The sequence below is a fragment of the Loxodonta africana genome, chromosome 5 (assembly GCF_030014295.1).
Source record: "Loxodonta africana isolate mLoxAfr1 chromosome 5, mLoxAfr1.hap2, whole genome shotgun sequence".
Lineage (NCBI taxonomy): Eukaryota > Metazoa > Chordata > Mammalia > Proboscidea > Elephantidae > Loxodonta > Loxodonta africana.
The window spans coordinates 34465325-34483834 of NC_087346.1; the positions used below are offsets into that span (position 1 = coordinate 34465325).

General features: G+C 38.1%; 1 protein-coding gene across 11 annotated transcripts in view; it reads left to right on the forward strand.

Moving 5' to 3' along the window:
* The window catches only part of CAMK2D (calcium/calmodulin dependent protein kinase II delta), a 368604-nt gene extending 350474 nt beyond the window's left edge, over window positions 1–18130 (forward strand). For 5 of the 11 annotated variants that reach the window (XM_064285416.1, XM_064285415.1, XM_010590515.3 and 2 more), the window contains 4 exons: window positions 10597–10691; window positions 12792–13020; window positions 14556–14651; window positions 15880–18130. In XM_064285416.1, coding sequence (XP_064141486.1) covers window positions 10597–10691; window positions 12792–13020; window positions 14556–14622 — 391 coding nt within the window. In that variant the 3' untranslated portion in view covers window positions 14623–14651; window positions 15880–18130. Of the gene's footprint in view, window positions 1–10596; window positions 10692–12791; window positions 13065–14555; window positions 14652–15879 lie in introns of all 11 variants that reach the window. The other 6 variants (XM_064285421.1, XM_064285419.1, XM_064285418.1 and 3 more) reach the window with 2 other exon arrangements.
* The last annotated feature ends 380 nt before the right edge of the window (window positions 18131–18510 follow it).

Sequence of the window (18510 nt, forward strand, 5' to 3'; positions counted from 1 at the left end):
CATAAACACGGAGAGCTGCTCCACCCCCCTGAACTAACCCCGGGAAGGGGCCCAGCTGGGTTGCGTGGGCGGCGTGGGACGCAGCCGGTAGGAGAAGTCCTCGGGAGGCAGCGACTAGTATTGGAGCGGGGAGAACAGCGTCCCAGCCGGGACACTCGCTCACGGCACAAGCATGGGGAGCTGCTCCACCCATCTGAACTAACCCCAGGAGGGGGCCCAACTGGTTCGCGGGAGCGGCACGGCCACGGGGCTGGAGGGACGAGAAGTCCCCAGGAGGCAGCGACTGATTTTGGAGTCGAGAGTGCACCGTCCCAGTAGGGGAGCCTTGACGCTGGGCGTGGGGCTGGAAGCGGAGTATCTGACCGTGACTCCAGCGGGCCAGACCCCCCAGGGGCAATCTCCACAGAGCCAGCACACACAGGCGACGCGACCCGCGGGAATCTCAGATATAATAGTGATTCCAAGCAAGACAAGCAACTCTGGCTATATTCTGAGGTGCTACTCTCCTATCTCTCTGTTCCCTCCCCCACCCTCCCCAGGCGGCTTCATTAACGTCTGAATAGCCTGAGCCAGAGGGAGAACTCTGATAGGGATCTGACTGCATTTTTTTTTTAGCGGATTTTCTGGAAAAACTAGTTTCCCAGTGATGGCTCGGAGACAACAATCCATATCAAACCACTTAAAGAAGCAGACCGTGACAGCTTCTCCAACCCCCCAAACAAAAGAATCAAAACCTTTCCCAAATGAAGATACAATCTTGGAATTATCAGATACAGAATATAAAAAACTAATTTACAGAATGCTTAATGATATCACAAATGAAATTAGGATAACTGCAGAAAAAGCCAAGGAACACACTGATAAAACTGTTGAAGAACTCAAAAAGATTATTCAAGAACATACTGGAAAAATTAATAAGTTGCAAGAATACATAGAGAGACAACATGTAGAAATCCAAAAGATTAACAATAAAATTACACAATTAGACAACGCAATAGGAAGTCAGAGGAGCAGACTCGAGCAATTAGAATGCAGACTGGGACATCTGGAGGACCAGGGAATCAACACCAACATAGCTGAAAAAAAATCAGATAAAAGAATTAAAAAAAATGAAGAAACCCTAAGAATCATGTGGGACTCTATCAAGAAGGATAACCTGCAGGTGATTGGAGTCCCGGAACAGGGAGGGGGGACAGAAAACACAGAGAAAATAGTTGAAGAACTCCTGACACAAAACTTCCCTGACATCATGAAAGACGAAAGGATATCTATCCAAGATGCTCATCGAACCCCATTTAAGATTCATCCAAAAAGAAAAACACCAAGACATATTATCATCAAACTCACCAAAACCAAAGATAAACAGAAAATTTTAAAAGCAGCCAGGGAGAAAAGAAAGGTTTCCTTCAAGGGAGAATCAATAAGAATAAGTTCAGACTACTCAGCAGAAACCATGCAGACAAGAAGGGAATGGGACGACATATACAGAACACTGAAGGAGAAAAACTGCCAGCCAAGGATCATATATCCAGCAAAACTCTCTCTGAAATATGAAGGCGAAATTAAGATATTTACAGATAAACACAAGTTTAGAGAATTTGCAAAAACCAAACCAAAGCTACAAGAAATACTAAAGGATATTGTTTGGTCAGAGAACCAATAATATCAGATATCAGCACAACACAAGGTCACAAAACAGAACATCCTGATATCAACTCAAATAGGGAAATCACAAAAACAAACAAATTAAGATTAATTAAAAAAAAAAAATACACATAACAGGGAATCATGGAAGTCAATAGGTAAAAGATCACAATAATCAAAAAGAGGGACTAAATACAGGAGGCATTGAACTGCCATATGGAGAGTGATACACGGCGACACAGAACAATACAAGTTAGGTTTTTACTTAGAAAAATAGGGGTAAATAATAAGGTAACCACAAAAAGTTATAACAACTCTATAACTCAAGATAAAAGCCAAGAAAAACATAACGACTCAACTAACATAAAGTCAAACACTATGAAAATCAGGATCTCACAATTTACTGAGAAAAACGCCTCAGCACAAAAAAGTATGTGGAAAAATGAAATTGTCAACAACACACATAAAAAGGCATCAAAATGACAGCACTAAAAACTTATTTATCTATAATTACCCTGAATGTAAATAGACTAAATGCACCCATAAAGAGACAGAGAGTCACAGACTGGATAAAGAAACACGATCCATCTATATGCTGCCTACAAGAGACACACCTTAGACTTAGAGACACAAACAAACTAAAATTCAAAGGATGGAAAAAAATATATCAAGCAAACAAGAAGCAAAAAAGGAGTAGCAATATTAATTTCTGACAAAATAGACTTTAGACTTAAATCCACCACAAAGGATAAAGAAGGACACTATAGAATGATAAAAGGGATAATTGATCAGGAAGGCATAACCATATTAAATATTTATGCACCCAATGACAGGGCTGCAAGATACATAAATCAAATTTTAACAGAATTGAAGAGTGAGATAGATACCTCTACAATTATAGTAGGAGACTTCAACACACCACTTTCGGAGAAGGACAGGACATCCAGTAAGAAGCTCAATAGAGACACGGAAGATCTAATTACAACAATCAACCAACTTGACCTCATTGACTTATACAGAACTCTCCACCCAACTGCTGCAAAATATACTTTTTCTTCTAGCGCACATGGAACATTCTCTAGAATAGACCACATATTAGGTCATAAAACAAACCTTTGCAGAGTCCAAAACATCGAAATATTACAAAGCATCTTCTCAGACCACAAGGCAATAAAACTAGAGATCAATAACAGAAAAACTAGAGAAAAGAAATCAAATACTTGGAAAATGAACAATACCCTCCTGAAAAAAGACTGGGTTATAGAAGACATCAAGGAGGGAATAAGGAAATTCTTAGAAAGCAACGAGAATGAAAATACTTCCTATCAAAACCTCTGGGACACAGCAAAAGCAGTGCTCAGAGGCCAATTTAGATCGATAAATGCACACATACAAAAAGAAGAAAGAGCCAAAATCAGAGAACTGTCCCTACAACTTAAACAAATAGAAACTGAGCAACAAAAGAATCCATCAGGCACCAGAAGAAAACAAATAATAAAAATTAGAGCTGAACTAAATGAATTAGAGAACAGAAAAACAATTGAAAGAATTAACAAAGCCAAAAGCTGGTTCTTTGAAAAAAATAACAAAATTGATAAACCATTGGCTAGACTGACTAAAGAAATACAGGGAAGGAAACAAATAACCTGAATAAGAAACGAGAAGGACCACATCACAACAGAACCAAATGAAATTAAAAGAATCATTTTAGATTATTATGAAAAATTGTACTCTAACAAATTTGAAAACCTAGAAGAAATGGATGAATTCCTGGAAAAACACTATCTACCTAAACTAACACATTCAGAAGTAGAACAACTAAATAGACCCATAACAAAAAAAGAGATTGAAACGGTAATCAAAAAACTCCCAACAAAAAAAAGCCCTGGCCCGGACGGCTTCACTGCAGAGTTCTACCAAACTTTCAGAGAAGAGTTAACACCACTACTTCTGAAGGTATTCCAAAGCATAGAAAATGACGGAATACAACCCAACTCATTCTATGAAGCCACCATCTCCCTGATACCAAAACCAGGTAAAGACATTACAAAAAAAGAAAATTATAGACCTATATCCCTCATGAACATAGATGCAAAAATCCTCACCAAAATTCTAGCCAATAGAATCCAACAACACATCAAAAAAATAATTCACCCTGATCAAGTGGGATTTCTACCAGGTATGCAAGGCTGGTTTAATATCAGAAAAACCATTAATGTAATCCATCACATAAATAAAACAAAAGACAAAAACCACATGATCTTATCAATTGATGCAGAAAAGGCATTTGACAAAGTCCAACACCCATTTATGATAAAAACTGTTACCAAAGTAGGAATTGAAGGAAAATTCCTCAACATAATAAAGGGCATCTATGCAAAGCCAACAGCCAATATCACTCTAAATGGAGAGAACCTGAAAGCATTTCCCTTGAGAACGGGAACCAGACAAGGATGCCCTTTATCACCGCTCTTATTCAACATCGTGCTGGAAGTCCTAGCCAGGGCAATTAGGCTAGACAAAGAAATAAAAGGTATCCGGATTGGCAAGGAAGAAGTAAAGTTATCACTATTTGCAGATGACATGATTATATACACAGAAAACCCTAAGGAATCCTCCAGAAAACTACTGAAACTAATAGAAGAGTTTGGCAGAGTCTCAGGTTATAAAATAAACATACAAAAATCACTTGGATTCCTCTACATCAACAAAAAAAACACCGAAGAGGAAATAACCAAATCAATACCATTCACAGTAGCCCCCAAGAAGATAAGATGCTTAGGAATAAATCTTACCAAGGATGTAAAAGACCTATACAAAGAAAACTACAAAGCTCTACTACAAGAAATTCAAAAGGACATACTTAAGTGGAAAAACATACCTTGCTCATGGATAGGAAGACTTAACATAGTAAAAATGTCTATTCTACCAAAAGCCATCTATACATTTAACGTACTTCCGATCCAAATTCCAATGTCATATTTTAAGGGGATAGAGAAACAAATCACCAATTTCATATGGAAGGGAAAGAAGCCCCGGATAAGCAAAGCACTACTGAAAAAGAAGAAGAAAGTGGGAGGCCTCACTTTACCTGATTTCAGAACCTATTATACAGCCACAGTAGTCAAAACAGCCTGGTACTGGTACAACAACAGGCACATAGACCAATGGAACAGAATTGAGAACCCAGACATAGATCCATCCACGTATGAGCAGCTGATATTTGACAAAGGACCAGTGTCAATTAATTGGGGAAAAGATAGCCTTTTTAACAAATGGTGCTGGCATAACTGGATATCCATTTGCAAAAAAATGAAACAGGACCCATACCTTACACCATGCACAAAAACTAACTCCAAGTGGATCAAAGACCTAGACATAAAGACTAAAACGATAAAGATCATGGAAGAAAAAATAGGGACAACCCTAGGAGCCCTAATACAAGGCATAAACAGAATACAAAACATTACCAAAAATGATGAAGAGAAACCCAATAACTGGGAGCTCCTAAAAATCAAACACCTGTGCTCATCTAAAGACTTCACCAAAAGAGTAAAAAGACCACCTACGGACTGGGAAAGAATTTTCAGCTATGACATCTCCGACCAGCGCCTGATCTCTAAAATCTACATGATTCTGTCAAAACTCAACCACAAAAAGACAAACAACCCAATCAAGAAGTGGGCAAAGGATATGAACACACATTTCACTAAAGAAGATATTCAGGCAGCCAACAGATACATGAGAAAATGCTCTCAATCATTAGCCATTAGAGAAATGCAAATTAAAACTACGATGAGATTCCATCTCACACCAGCAAGGCTGGCATTAATCCAAAAAACACAAAATAATAAATGTTGGAGAGGCTGTGGAGAGATTGGAACTCTTATACACTGCTGGTGGGAATGTAAAATGGTACAACCACTTTGGAAATCTATCTGGCGTTATCTTAAACAGTTAGAAATAGAACTACCATACAACCCAGAAATCCCACTCCTGGGAATATACCCTAGAGATACAAGAGCCTTCATACAAACAGATATATGCACACCCATGTTTATTGCAGCTCTGTTTACAATAGCAAAAAGCTGGAAGCAACCAAGGTGTCCATCAACGGATGAATGGGTAAATAAATTGTGGTATATTCACACAATGGAATACTACGCATCGGTAAAGAACAGTGATGAATCTGTGAAACATTTCATAACATGGAGGAACCTGGAAGACATTATGCTGAGCGAAATTAGTCAGAGGCAAAAGGACAAATATTGTATAAGACCACTATTATAAGATCTTGAGAAATAGTAAACCTGAGAAGAACACATACTTTTGTGGTTACGAGGGGGGGAGGGAGGGAGGGTGGGAGAGGGTTTTTTATTGATTAATCAGTAGATAAGAACTGCTTTAGGTGAAGGGAAAGCCAACATTCAATACATGGAAGGTCAGCTCAGTTGGAATGGACCAAAAGCAAAGAAGTTTCCGGGATAAAATGAATGCTTCAAAGGTCAGCAGAGCAAGGGCGGGGGTCTGGGGAACATGGTTTGCGGGGACTTCTAAGTCAATTGGCAAAATAATTCTATTATGAAAACATTCTGCATCCCACTTTGGAATGTGGCGTCTGGGGTCTTAAATGCTAACAAGCGGCCATCTGAGATGCATCAGTTGGTCTCAACCCACCTGGAGCAAAGGAAAATGAAGAACACCAAGGCCACTCGACAACTAAGAGCCCAAGAGACCGAAAGGGCCACATGAACCAGAGACCTACATCATCCTGAGACCAGAAGAACTAGTTGGTGCCCGGCCACAATCGATGACTGCCCTGACAGGGAGCACAGCAGAGGACCCCTGAGGGAGCAGGAGATCAGTGGGATACAGACCCCAAATTCTGACTGAGACTAGAGGAATCCCGGCGGCCATGGTCCCCAGACCTTCTGTCGGCACAGGACAGGAACCATCCCCGAAGACAACTCATCAGACATGAAAGGGACTGGTCAGCGGGTGGGAGAGAGACGCTGATGAAGAGTGAGCTAATTATATCAGGTGGACACTTGAGATTGTGTTGGCAACTCTTGTCTGGAGGGGGGATGGGAGGATAGAGAGAGAGGGAAGCTGGCAAATTGTCAAGAAAGGAGAGACTGAAAGGGCTGACTCAAGAGGGGGAGAGCAAGTGGGAGTAGGGAGTGAGATGTATGTAAACTTATATGTGACAGACTGATTGGATTTGTAAACGTTCACTTGAAGCTTAATAAAAGTTAATAAAAAAAAATTCAAAAAAAAAAAAGCAGAGGAAGTAATCACAAATAAGGAAGATAAAATGATTAGACTACCTAAATGTATAAAACTTGTACACTTTAATAAAAATACAAAAAATAAAACTAAGAAACAATAAACTTAGGAAGATATCTGCAAAACGTGACAAAAGTTCATTTATATTGAGTAAGACTGAAAAGTAGAAAAATAGGGCAAGGACATGAACTGACTATTCGCAAAAGAGGAAATGTGAATGACAAGTAGACTAATAAAAGTATTTTTATGCCCACTGACTAAGTATATGCAAATTTAAACGTGAGGGCATTTCCTCCCTGTCTGCTCAGCAGGGATGGAAACTCTGCTGATAAGCAGAGGAATGCAGACACAACAGGAACCTGGTGACTTTCCTACACCACTTGGTGAACTCTAAATGGAAGCAAACTTCCAAGGTGGTGGGGGAGCAAGGGCAATTGGTTGTTATGTACTAGAAAGTTTTTTGTAAAGGTTCATATTAATACAATCCTGTAATTCTACTTATCAGAATTTAACACGGGCACGAATTATGAATCTAAAACACGAATAGATTTAAGAATAATGTTGTTTATTGAAGCAGTGTTCATAATAGTGGAAAATGGAAACAACCTGTCTGTCCAACATTGTGTTTATGATGTAACAGCTGGGTAATTTTGGGTGTCTTTGGTACAGTGGATGTTTATGCTGAGTTTCTAGCCATCTGGGAAAATGTTGATGATGGGTTTACTGAAAATCAAGCAGGATATACAATTGAATATATATAGCTGTTTCAATGACATAATAAAACATTAAAAAAATGGGATGAAGTATGTCAAGTTGGTTTTAAAATAAAAGAAAAAAACAGATTGTCTCTGGGAGGTAAAATCATGCGTGAGTTTTTTTTTTTTTTTTTTTCCTGCTTTCCTATTCTTTCCAAATTATATAATAATCAGGTATTACTCTTACCATTAGTTAGAAATAGGTAACCAAATATAAAATATAGGAGAGAGTAACTAAATTTAAAACTAAATTAAATCCAAGATCTGTTTTTTACAAATTAAAATGTGTGTTGTATATGCATACACGTGCATGTGTACATATGTGTGTGTATCATATTCTTTAACACAACCTAATAAATTACACTTGGAATAAAAGAGATAATGAGAAACGGAGTTTAAAAGAGCATTCTTTGTTGTCACAGGCAGCAATTCTCTTTTAAACCGTTATTTAGGACTGTGCCATAGAACTGCAGCTCATCTTTTTGCTGAAATACCCTACGTAGACCTATTTGACTGTCCAAAGCATAAGGTTGCTTTTTTTCTTGTTTTTGATTTTTTTTTTAATCTCCTTTTACAGGAGCGTTCCTTTATGGAACGGCAAAAAGTGTGTTTTGCTGTTGCTATTTTTTGTTTTGTTTTTTACTGTTGCTGTTTTCAGTTCAATAGTAGGGAACAGTTGTACCAAGGCAGAAGTGGGGCATTTTTTATATCCCTAATATTTTTTTAAGCAATTGAAAGTATGATGTATTAAATACTGCTATTCTCTGAATCCTATCTGTTTGCTCATTCCTTTACCTATGAAGGCCTATAGTCATAGATTTTGAACTTTCAGGCCCAGGGATAATCTAATAGGGCCTTCCATTTGGGAGCTTTCCAGATGGTAGGGTGTATTAGTATAGCTCTGTCAGCTGGTCCTTAGAACACCTGTACAGAGCACACACGCCCACTTGCCAAGTAGCAGTTTTCTGAATCTCTTATTAATATTAATAAAATTACAGAGGAGAGAGGGAGAGAGACAAAGAACAGACTAACATACTGACTTCTCTGATGGTTGTGTAAGAGGAGCCATCATAATGCCATGAATCCCAGATGACTGTAGTGTTAATATAAGGTAGTAAGAAATTGTGGTTCGCTGATGTTGAGAACCGAAAACCATTATTTCTAGAGGATATAATAGCCCTTGGCAGACTAAATTGCTGTTCCCATAGGAACACTGTTCTTCCCATTTTGCTCATTAGAAAGAGATTATATGTATTTGTCTTTGAGTTTAAAAATACCTGCCCACCAAGCAGCCTGTGGCAGAATTTCAAATTCATTCCTTCCCCCTTTTGCCTTTTACCTGAGTCTTTCTTTATCACAATGAATAACCACTGTGATTTTCTGTTTTTGAAGTATTCTTTGAAAAGCATCAGTTCCACATTCCATGAACAGTACTGCACTTTGAAGAATCATAGTGAGTCAGTCTTTTCAAACTTGTATTTTTGTTGAAGAGTTAAGAAATTTTTGCCTTCCAAAGGGGGGTTTCCATATGAAATCAGAGGCAGTTCCATCCACTGTATTGTACTTTGGAACAAATAAATATAATCCAAAAATCTCTCAGTTTGTACTCTCTTTACCTACCTTGTGAACTGCCACTAATCCTTCAAACCCAGACTTTATGTCACCTTCTCTGAGAAGCCTACGCTAGTCACCACAGGCCAAAGGAAATATCCCTTCCTCTGTAATTCTATGGGGGATCAGCGGTGGTTCAGTGGTAGAATTCTTGCCTTCTGTGCAAGAGACCCAGGTTCGATTCCTGACTAACGAACCTCACGTGCGGCCACCGTCCTTCTCTCAGTGGGGATTGGCATGTTGCTGTAATGCTGAATAGGCTTCAGCAGAGCTTCCAGACTAAAACAGACTAGGAAGAAAGGCCTGGTAATCTACTTCCAAAAAATCAGACAATGAAAACCCTATGGATTTCAACAGTCCGATTCATGAATAATCATGGAGATGGGAGCATTTCATTCCATTATACATGAGCCGCCATGAGTCAGGGGCCCACTGGACACAGCTCACAACAGTATACCATTATAATTGTTACCCTCCTGCCCACCACCTTCCTCAACCTGGAAAACTCCTACTCATTCATAGAAACCCAGCTCAAATTTTCTTTCTAAATTCTTTACTGTATATAAGTAATCTGCTTTTCAAACACTTTGTATTTACTTCTATTTTAGTATAAATTATTGTTATAAATGCTCATTTCGAAGAATAGCTGCTACACAGTAGGTGTTTAACAATTATTTGTTAAATAAATGAATTTCTCCAAAGAATCATATTTCTAGAATTTAAAAAAAAAAACACTAATATGTACATTGAACGTCATAGTAATTTTATTGTAATAGATAGATAAACTTTAATCAGAAGCTTAATTAAGTGTGATAAACATTACCAGGAGTGTGGGATGTGATACCTGCCCTCACGTTGATTGTAATACAAATGTTTGACATGAACGTACAAGGTGTGATCCATCAAAAATTATCCCAAAATATTTACTTTCACAGCCAAAGATGGCTTTATGGGACTTGGAGAATGTTTCAGAGAAAATAATAAACTGAAGTCAAGATTTGGAAAGGCTGGGAAAAACCTGGAGAACTTACCTTAGAAATAAAAAAGGAGAAAATTTAAAAAGGAGATTCCTAAAGTGTGGTCGGTTATCCTTTGCTCGCACTGCTTATATCAGAGGTCTCTGCAAAATGCCTTCTTAGACTATCTCCTCCTCTACTCTGCCAAGGCCTGTCATAGGAATTTTATATTTTTAGTATATAGACTCTTCCCTTCATTGACTATTTGATAAATAAGAATGAATGCATGTAAAACAGCAAAATTTACTAGCTCGTTTATTTACTGATTATTTTTCTCCTTACAGGAAAATCTGTGACCCAGGCCTTACGGCTTTTGAACCTGAAGCATTGGGTAATTTAGTGGAAGGGATGGACTTTCATCGATTCTACTTTGAAAATGGTACATTTATTCTAAATTGAGTAACATGCCTTTTCCAACTTCTTTGAATTTCTCCCAAATTTTGCAAATCCTTTGGCTCTTCTCTGCAACAAAATTTTTTATCTTAGCCTAGCATTTTATACAATAATTTTTTTTATTTGAAACCCCCCCCAAAAAAGGTTTAATTTTTTTCTGCCTTTTAGGAAATACCTTACTTTGCATAAAAAGTCACATTGATTGAGTATGCCCCATTTTTGTTCCAGTGAATTCTGTAACATAAGCTACAAAATGAGTTACCAAAAATGTAACTTCTTCATAAAACTTAACGTATGAAAAAAATAAAAGAAACCACAGCGTGCTAGACTGTTCAACAGAGACAAGTGCTTTCAAGTATATTTGGTGCTTATTTTCAAAGTAAAATGGAAATGAGTAATCAGGTATATATTTTAGTTTAAATTTTATGAATTTTAGGGGCTCAGAGGAAAGAGCCAAATTTCAAGATGACAGAAGAAACCTCCTCCTGCTGAAATCCTCCAGGTCATCCAGAAAAATGTAAAGCAGGGATTCCCTTTATCCTTCTTTTCCTACTACCCCTAAAAGCATTAGGCATTGTGTTGCCTTCGCGTGATACACAGAGTGAATTCACTCACCTTGCAATGAGATTTCAGTGAGTTAAAGAGGAATAACAGCCGTGTTGTTATGATCAGGCTCGCTTTCAGTAAATCTCAGCCTTAGCAAGAATGTCTGCCTTGGTGTAGATTTTTAAGTTCGGGCATATTTAATGAATTACTTTTTCTTATATACAGTAAGCATTAGCGAAGAACCAAACAAAAAGGCTTTTGTGATAAACTGGCCTTAACAAAGTTTCAGTAAATGCTCTCATATTCTCTGCATCCCAGCACCCTGACTGGCAGCGCATCATGCTCTGTTCTCCAGCTGGTTCACAGCTGGCACCATCTTGTTCCTAGTAAAAGAATTAATTAACCCATTAATATTTTAATTACTTCAACCTAACATCCATACATCATTACTTTCCTAACTATATATTCTTCATATGGGGGTAGTTATGTGACTGGCACTAGGTAATATGAATAGATCTTTTCTGTGAAAGGGAAGCATGTTTGGATAACAGCTAAAACAGTCGAGCCTGTTCGAGCAGTCCAAGAGAGAAGCATCGTCAATAAATAATCTGCATTAAATTCTCAAATCTTGGTTATTAAATAATTAGAATGAGTAGCTGCTGCCAAAACACCAGTGGCTGGAGCCTAGTGAGGGTTAGTCAGTCAAAAAGAAAAAAATAGAGAGAGACTAGGCTATATGGCCAATAGTAGGTTTTGGAGTTTAACTGGATGGCCACAACTGGACTGTCATGGCGTGGACTCTGATTTGTTAAGGAGTCACAGAATAAGGCACAGTAGCAAATTCATCCTATGGCCAGCCCTTTTTGGAGACAATGATCTCCATGCTTGATACAGTAAAGCCTCTGAAAGCTGGAACCTGTGTAAGACAGAAATCTGTCAGAGAAAGAAAACAAGTATTTTCCACTAAAAAGAGCAATAGAAACGTGGTAATACAGCACCATGTCAGGGGAAGAAAACTTGTGAGATCTGGAAAAACAAAGCAGTCCCATCAAGTACAGGTTTCATTGTATTTGATATATTTCCCTTGTCCCATATACTTCACCAACCAACCAGCAAAACAAACAAGACCACAGGATATCCTGTCAAGTACCCCAGCGGTCTTTCCAGGAAAAAGACAGGAACTGTTCATGTATCTGGGCCAGGCCTTCTCCACAGCAATTCGTATTATGGCTTCTATTTCTAACCACTACCCATTGTAGATAAATACCTGTCACCAGCTTTTTCCCCCCAAACAATGAGAGTTTCCAGAGTGGCATACAAATTGCCTACAAATGGAATCAGAGAAAATAAAGACTGTATCCATTTTTGCTCTTCTTCTTATCCTTTATACTTTACACAGTACCTGGTACTCAGGTAGTACAAATAATGAGTAGTTGAACAAATGAAAGACATTACATTTATTGACTCCAGCTAATTATTCTGTCTTGGTTTACTTTACTGCATAGTGACTAAATGTTTCTTTTCATGTCTTCTCTTTCAGCTTTGTCTAAAAGCCAGAAACCAATCCACACTATTATCCTGAACCCCCATGTACACCTGGTAGGCGACGATGCTGCCTGCATAGCTTACATTAGGCTCACTCAGTACATGGATGGCAGCGGAATGCCAAAGACAATGCAGTCAGAAGAGACCCGTGTCTGGCACCGCCGGGATGGAAAGTGGCAGAACGTTCATTTTCATCGCTCGGGGTCACCAACAGTACCCATCAAGTAAATATTCCCAGGCTGTCAGCTTCTTTGTTAATATACCCATGGTCAGCTCCTTCTACTTATTCCATTGTTAATAGCATGACATATGTTATCTAATGCTGGTGGTCAGTCACACTGGTGGGAATAAATGCCTTGGTGGTAAACAGTCTACAATTCTCTAGAATGATCAGTCAGACCAGGCATTTGTGGGTTGAAACTTGGCATAGAGCAGTATGCAGAAGTTTTAGATGGGAACTAGAGAATACCCTATCAAGCTGATTTCTGTTAGGGTTAAATCAGGAGGATTTGCATAATCAGGCAAAATATTTGTGACTTTATTGTCACCATTGGCAAAAGAAAGGAATATGGTAGGAAAGACAAGAGGGGAGTTTCTAAAATGACCAGGAAAGTATTAGGAGCTTCATTTCACAGATTATCTGTTGAGGCTCAGGTATAGATATTAGGAAAAACTTATAAAAGATAGCATTTAAAAAGCAAATATCCGATATTTCCGTGTCTTTTACACTACACCATTCTACCTCAGATGTTGTGTTTGCTCTCCCAGTCAGTAATGAGACAGATATTTGTTGCACATCTCCTAGATGCCTGACCTGTGCCAAATACAGTGTGAGATAAAAGGCTTGTCCTCAAGGAACATATATTCTCATTTGGAAAGCATCTAATCGCCAATACCCAAGAAAAAAAACCTGAGTAATTTATCATCAACTTCAGAGTAGAACGGAAGCCCTGGTGGTGTAGTGGTTCAAGTGCTACAGCTGCCAACCAAATGGTCAGCAGTTCAAATCCACCAGGTGCTCCTTTGAAACTCTGTGGGGTAGTTGTACTCTGTCCTATAGGGTCACTATGAGTCGGAATCAACTCAACGGCAACGGACTCAGAGTAGAATGGAATGAATTACAAATGTAACACACTGTCAGAAGTACCCTTTGTGGAGAAGGTAGAACTTTGCACAAGCTCTTAAATGAAAAGTGGAATTTGGAGAGAGGAAAAACAGGGAAGATAGTCCAAGCACAAGGAGCATCATGAAGAAAATATGATGTCAGGACTTTAGTATGATAGAGGACTACGGATAAGGATGGCTGGCTCCAACTAGAGGAAAGGAAACCGTGAGAAATAAGGGTGTATCAGTAAAGCAGGGTCACGTGAAAACAAGAATAGGAGTTGAGACTTAGCTAGTAGAAGTCTGGCCCATTCCAGACAGCTGATTTCATTCCAGATTCTCTCACCAAGGAACACTTGTTAAATTGGGGGGTGGTAGGATAGGGATCAAGTTTATAACAATGGCTATGTAATTTAGAGAAAGAAACAAAAAGGATAGGCAGATAATGAGGGCATTCATTTGTGTCTGTGTTTTTTTTTGTTGTTGTTGTTTTTTTACCCCAAAGTGTAACAACACAAATTACCAGAAAGGATTACGTCCATTTAGTACTTGAGAGTTAGGTTTTTCTGTATTCCCTGAAGTACTTATGGAATAGAGCCTATTTAAGAAAACTTCATTTTATGCCACATGGCTCAAATGAGGCTTCTCTTAATAGGCCATCCTGTATTCCAAATGGGAAAGAAAACTTCTCAGGAAGCACCTCTTTGTGGCAAAACATCTAAGACCTGAAAACCATTCTCATACGGGTCTTGTAAGTAGCATCCAGCTCCAATACTTTGTGATTGGAGCTAGTGACTGAAACGCTGCATGGCTGTTTTCCATTTGAGGAGATTTTCTCTTGCATTATATTCATTGAAAAACATTCAAGGTCTTTGAAAATTCATAGCAATTATGCATGAGCTCTTGAGTCTAATGTTCAGCCCCTTTTTGTAGCGTAATCTTTATTTTAAAGGTAATGAGCACTGAGAAGGTCCTTTCTTTAACATATGGATGTGTCATTTTAGAATATCCGGAAGTACTGGCATCAAAAGTCGATTCAGACAACTCTCAATTATCCATGCCTTTTTTTAGTTTATATCGAGCTTTAGGATTCTTGGATTTCTTAACGTTTTTCAAGAGGTTACAATCCCATTACTCAGATGGCTGTGGTTAATACGTAAATTAATTTGGTGCACCTGACTGAGTATAACGGTATTTGACCATGAGGACAGGTCACAGGAGAAAGTCAAGCTCAAACTTAAAACTCAAAAAGTGAGTAATTCCCGAGGATAATTGAAAGTTGACTGTAATTAAATTCAAGCTTGTGTTGTTTTTTAAGATTTGTTTTTAAACTTGGATTAGAGGGCTTCAGTTATGTGTGTGGTATTATTATGAATATTTTCCCCATTCAAAGCACTTGAACCTTTTCAGAGCTTTTAGGAAATAATGCTCCCAGCAGTAGGTTTAAAGAAAAAAAGGCCTCCAATTAAATAAGAATAATTGCGTTCTCCCTTCCTTTAAGGCCATACCAGTTGCTGTCGAGTCAATTCTGACTCATAACAGCCCTATCCCTTATTAAACTGACGTCCCGGTTTGATTTCCCAGAGAGTTGAAGAATAATGACAAAAGCGAATAAGAATGCACTTAAATTTTGAGTCTGCTTCAACTATGCAGTAATATTCACTTATTAATGTATCTAGTAAATATGAATGCTTAAAAGTTATGTTTAGATTTACTAATATGATGGAAGCCTGGGTCCCTGTCTCTTATTTGTAGCTTAGCTTCGTGTGAATGAATTAACAGATAATTAATCCTGATTTTCCAGTTTAATATGATATATTTTCTCTTAATGATTGCAAGATCTCTTCTACGTACCATTTTCAGTCTATTAATCAGCTAAGCTGTAAAATTGTAGCCTATTCACAACTATGGCAAAGCCATTTGATGACCTTTTGTAAAACCATATAATAAATTTCTCACTCCCCCTTTTCTCCTTTCAGCTAAATATCAGCAGTGCCACTTCCGCATTCTGTTTTCAAGGCACCGGGATGGTAACCCTGGGCCATCCTCTCCTCCTCTTCATGCATGTTTCTGAGTGCATGAAGCTGTGAAGGTCCTACCTACGCGTAACGCATATGTGATGCATCATCTTGTCATATATCCCTTCCTCTTCATTGTTTACACTTCAGCTATGGAGATGTTCCATGTAAACGTCAATTACTGTTGGCAAACAATAGGGGGGAGGTCAGACACACACACACACACAAATTCCACAATATTCCAAGTACAACCTATTCATCAAGTTTCTCTATTTATGCCAAGAAATAACAGACTTCACCATTGTTGTTCTCTAAATGACGGTTTGTAAGAGAAATGTAAATTTTTTAGAACTCTTCGCTGTTAATGTTTTGGCTTGTTTGTGTAAAAAAAAAAAAAAAGGCAAAAAAAAAAATCTTCAGTTTCCTGGTATGCTCCTGGTTGAAATGGATGGTTTTTCACCAGAAGTCTTGTTGCTGTTTAACAATTCAAGTGGGTTCGTATGTGAACAAAATCACTTACAAGTGTGAAAGCAAGAATCAGTTGGTTTGGTAACATCTAAAGCCATTTAGTTTTTGAACAAACTGTGTAAACTGGAAACTTTCACATCATTTGCTGGTTTGATCATTTTAGGATATGCTCACACTGTTCTGGTGAATTCGCTGAATTGAATTTTCGGTTCCTTTCTCAAACCTGTGCTCTGTTTTCTTCATCTTACCTATTTCTTTGTTCCTTTTTTATTTTTATCTTTTTTCCTTTTTTTGGCTAGTAGTGTTGGAGCCCTGTTGGCACCATGGTGAAGTGCTACAGCTGCTAATCAAAAGGTCAGGAGTTTGAATCCACAGCCACTCCTAGAAACCCTATTGGAGAGTTCTACTGTGTTATAGAGCTGCTATGAGTTCAAATGGACTCAATGGCAAAGTGTGTGAGAAAAAAGTAACAGTAATATTTGCATAACAAAGACAAAATTAAAAATCAAGGTCGTTTGGAGACTAGCACTTTTGACCACTTTCGGGGCCCAGCAAAATGTTGTCAAGAAGATTTGAAAGGTTTTTAATTTTGCTTAGGGTCTTATTTAGACTTAGGTATTATTAATCTTCTGTTTGAAGTATTAAAATTGTTTAAAACGTATGATAAAAGCAAGTAAGGTCCTGCCGTAACTGCAGTATGTCGTATTGATTGGGGCAGTTACCAGGAGAACACCAAATGGATAGGAGATCAAGGTTTTGTGCAGATGCACTTATTTCCACCTGCTGGAATGCGAGGCCCCCTGGTCACCATCACTGGCTAGTTTTCGAAGGTTAGAGAAGCCTAAGAATGTTTTCCATTCTTACAATTGTTTTGAACTTGTTCTCTGTGACTGGTGCTTTTTTAGCTTCCCTCCTATGTCAGAGTAACATTTTCTTCCCAGAAAGGAGTTAGGATTTTCCATTTTCAAACAAAAAGAAAAGGGAAATGTCCCAGGTTTTCCGTGTGCTTCTCACTTCTTTGTTTATCCAACCCCTCTGAGGCTTTTTCTCTTCTCTGAAATGCTTTATAGTGCACAGTATCGTCATCAGCATTGTTTTCAGAATCGTCTTTCGCAATCCTGGGAAGCCCATTTTTAAAGCAGAAACAAACAAGACAACAGAAAAACTGGCCCTCCCTCTCTTCTCTCATTTCACCTTTCTGTGTTGATTACTAATCACCTTAGATATTGTTGCTAGTGGATGTATGGTAGATGGATTGAAGCTTTTCTGATAAAATTATTATATGATTTAAAACAATATATATTTAAAATAAATATATACAGTAAATGTCTTGAGCCATGTTAACCTGCCAATGAGATCTGTGAAAAATTAATGGCCTCATTTTTTTTCCCCTTTTTAATTTCTTTTACCTTTTTGTGAAGCAGCTATATGTGGCATACATGTATTTTAAAAAAAATAGATGTAGAGTGGTTTGGGGTTTTTTTTCTTTTTTTTTTTTTTATGCTTTTAACTTAGCATGTGGTGTTGAAGTAATACCGTAGATCAAGTTTGTCTTCCACACTAAGATGTGAAGAAGTTGTGATCTTTTCTTTCTCTCCACCACAATTGAATTATACATTTATTATCTTCTATCATTTTGAAACACTGCAGTTTACCATGGGACACTGTATATATTTCTTGCCATAATGGTAAATGACTGATTGATATATTTAAGAGTTAATAAATTTGTGATTTCTGCTGACAATGTGTCCATCTTTATTTCCTAAGAAAATGTACTGTACTTTATGCGTGCCTGGTGCTGGCCAGGGCCAAGGGCAACATGTCCTGACCTTAGTCTTATTTAGTGCATGACAATTTACCTTTGATATAAAGATCAAATTACTGAATTCTGCTTTCTTTTAAGATAGTGATAGTGACATGTCGTAAGAGAACTTTCTGTACGCACAAAACAAGTTTCTCCTGGGGAAATTTTGCTTACAACAAAGTAGATAAAAACAATTAGGAGTCCTAAAAGCTTCTAAACATGTGAACTGCAGTCTGTCCCACACGGCAGCTAGGATGTTCCCTTTTTAACCCAGATTTGGCCATATAACATTTCAGTGGCATCATCTCCAACACCACACC